At 36.4% G+C, this 3,132-nt stretch overlaps 1 protein-coding gene across 3 annotated transcripts in view; it reads right to left on the minus strand.

Moving 5' to 3' along the window:
• LOC111458540 (importin-9) overlaps window positions 1-3,132 on the minus strand; it is a 23,492-nt gene that overhangs the window by 6,495 nt on the left and 13,865 nt on the right. For all 3 annotated transcript variants that reach the window (XR_002713140.1, XR_002713139.1, XM_023101280.1), the window contains exons 21-24: window positions 2,815-2,892; window positions 2,626-2,688; window positions 2,422-2,517; window positions 2,234-2,337 (exon numbers count right to left, since the gene is read on the minus strand). Coding sequence is in view for 1 of the 3 variants with exons in the window: in XM_023101280.1 (XP_022957048.1) it covers window positions 2,234-2,337; window positions 2,422-2,517; window positions 2,626-2,688; window positions 2,815-2,892 (341 nt within the window). In the remaining 2 variants the exon portion in view is untranslated. The remainder of the gene's footprint in view (window positions 1-2,233; window positions 2,338-2,421; window positions 2,518-2,625; window positions 2,689-2,814; window positions 2,893-3,132) is intronic.

The following is a 3,132-nucleotide window of genomic DNA, read 5'->3' on the forward strand; positions in this document are numbered from 1 at the left end:
AAAAAAAAAAAAAAAAAAAAAAAAAAGAACTGTTATTTCTTTCCAACTATATTTCTCATAGATCGAAATTGAAAGGTTTTTGTGTTTTTCCAAGATTTTTCCTATGCCTCCAAAAACCATTACAATTTGTTGCAACTCTCGTTATTGACTTCGCAAAAATCTATCTAACTTTCAGGAGATTCAAGACATTGATTTTATTCCTTGCTTTTGCACTAACTTAACTCAATCTGGTAGAAGACATGCTATAGCTTTATTCCTTGGTTTTTCACAATACACACCAGTCTCGAGAGGAGTCCACCTTCAACACCTGCCTTATCAAATTTTCCTCCACCATATCTTCCTTTCCTGCTCATTTTCTAACAAGGAATTTGACTCAGAAACTGTCTTCAAGGCCTATACCTTATTATCCTCCCTATTTCTTGGCCTACAAGAGGTAAACCTTCTAAAATACTTCTGTATTCTTATATTTCTTCATTGGACAGATTCCTCAGAATAATTCATCAAGAATGAAATTCCTCATTAAAAAACCCCACTAACTAAACAAAATAAAATTAAGATATTACAAGAGTAACCCCTCTTCTGCCATCATTCGTGATTTTTTTAAGTAGTATCATTCTTGAATTATTAATTGGCTTAGGACATCTCGCTAGCACAACTTAACTGGTTAATGGTCGAGGTTTAATACCCCACCCCAACATGTTCTTGAACTCAAAAAATTGGCTCAAGACAACTCCAATGATTAGAAACAAGGACGACAGAGAGTTTCCTTGTTGTAGCCTTCGAGTAGTTAAAGTATTCCTCTTGATCTACCGTTCAGGGGTGGGGGGGAACCAAGAATTTGGTTCCTTGAATGCATCCCATCATCCACCTAACCCAACCAGACCAAAGCCCCTTCTCCCCAAATCCCAATAATGCTTCCAAAAAGTTCCCATCAACAAGAAAAAATTAGGAATTGGTGAGTCCACTTAATTGTTTAAAAACATTGGAGCCATGGAACAAGCAAGTTTTGGGGGGTATTATGAAGGATAAAAGAGTCATCAGGGGTTAGGATTTTGTCAGGAAGAAGTTAAAAATCAAATCTAAAAGAACAGACTAAAAAATGATCTGCCTGGAGAGCCATTAATTTCTTTGTAGGATACCTTGTCCTTCTCTCGTATATTAACTTCACTGAATATGCTAACGGTTAGGGAAGGGGGAAAAAACTATTAAATAATTGAAACCAAAGATGTCTTTTTCAGAGAAGCCATAACCCATTTCCCCTGACTCGAAATTTGTAATGCATAAGGAAAAGATGGTTTGAGTTAAATAGAATTGGTGACTTTTGTAAAATAAAACTCAGATCTAATCACATGAGATAAAATAAGCCAAATCCAAATTGTCATCTCAAACTGAGGCCCAAAGGGTTTCCATAGAATTCCAAACTCAAGAGAAAGCACCAGTTCAACCTGAAGCTAATAAGGAGCCTACACCAACATTAAGTACAGAGGCATTGAGAAAAAGACAGTCACTGTCAGCACAAGAAAGAGCAAGCAAAGCCATTGCAAGATTCTTTCTCTGAACTGTATAAGATTCTACAACTGGTAAAGAAAAAAAAATGAAGAAATAAGACATTCCATAGGTACTAGATATTGTAATTTTCTCCTGATATTACAATGCATTTCTATCTGTGTTATCTTTGTTATAATAGAGGGAGTTTGCATTTTTGGAGGGGATCATTTTGGTGGATTATCAATTGTGGGACTTGGGAGCGTGGCCTCTTGAAACACTACAAGATATTGTAAATTTCTCTTGATATTACAATACTTTCTATTTTTGTGTTATCTTTGTGCTTTCTTGTGTTTGAGTACCTAAAAAGTCGGTATTATAGCATCAATTCAGGCCACAGGTCATGTACTAGAGTTATTGTGGGAGTTCAGAGGTCATTGGGCAAACAGGTTGAATGTATGAAACCGATACAATGGGACCTCAAAGGCTATTCGATACTGTAATTTCTCTTGATATTGCAATTTAGTTTTATCTTTGGGTTGCACACTGTCTTCTTGTACTGGGGATCCTAACACCACCCTTAAGGGACAAATTTGTAATCTTTCTTTCAACTGTACTAAGGTTAGGATGAGGGAATTTGCATCTATCACTCTTTCTTTTTTCAACCTAACTCCTAGAATAGTGCTCACCCATGTACTAGTATGACACATTTGAAACAGATGAAAAATGACGAGAACTAGTTGATCACCTCGAAGCTGCCGCAAGCAAACTTTTCATTGTAAATCCAGAACCCCAAGTAAGAATTTCTTGCTTTCCCCCAGCTACAAAAGCTGCTAGAGATTCTGTAGCAGTCTGATATCCAGGAATGATAATAATTTATTTGTTATGTAAATATGACAAAATCTTAACAGAAGAACAGCTTGTAAGTAGAAAAACCTGCAATTCACTATGATCATCAGTTTGAAGGACTATCCTGACAACACCATCAAAACAAGCATCATACGCTGCTTTCACAACATCTATTGGAGCATTCTGGGCAATGGCATTACAAACCGTAGTTAGAGAAATTGGTTCGAGTCTTACAATACACGAAGGCTGAAAAGAGGAAACAATAAACAAATAGCATGAAGTTTATCTTGCCTTCAATAGCATTGCCAACAGATCTAACGATCCAGGTACTAAACCATCTGGTTGCTGGTGGGGCTGATCGTCAAGATGCAATAAAAAAAAAAAATCACCAGTGAGCATTAACAGACAAACAAAACCCAATTACAAGAGAATTATCCACTTATTTAAAAGATAATCTCAGAGAACGGTAAAGAACCATACTTTGTCTAGTATAGGCACTAAATATGGTAAAATTCGTGAAGCTAACGAGTGAACACAACCAGGAGAATTTTTTATTGCCTGTAGGAAATTTCATGGCAAAGTAAGAAAGTGGTCAGAAAACATGTAAATATATGCAATTGACTTGAAACATGGTATAAAACATGGGTATATGCACATTAATACAACCATAGAAAATTGAAGTTCATAAAATTACATTACTCTCTACAAACTTGAGGTGGTGCTGCCTGAATACCTGAACATATTGTAGCTTTCAGAAATGCCTAATCCTAGATTGTCTGCCAACCCCCCCCCCCCCCC

This window comes from Cucurbita moschata, unplaced genomic scaffold (genome assembly GCF_002738365.1).
Source record: "Cucurbita moschata cultivar Rifu unplaced genomic scaffold, Cmos_1.0 Cmo_Scf00021, whole genome shotgun sequence".
Lineage (NCBI taxonomy): Eukaryota > Viridiplantae > Streptophyta > Magnoliopsida > Cucurbitales > Cucurbitaceae > Cucurbita > Cucurbita moschata.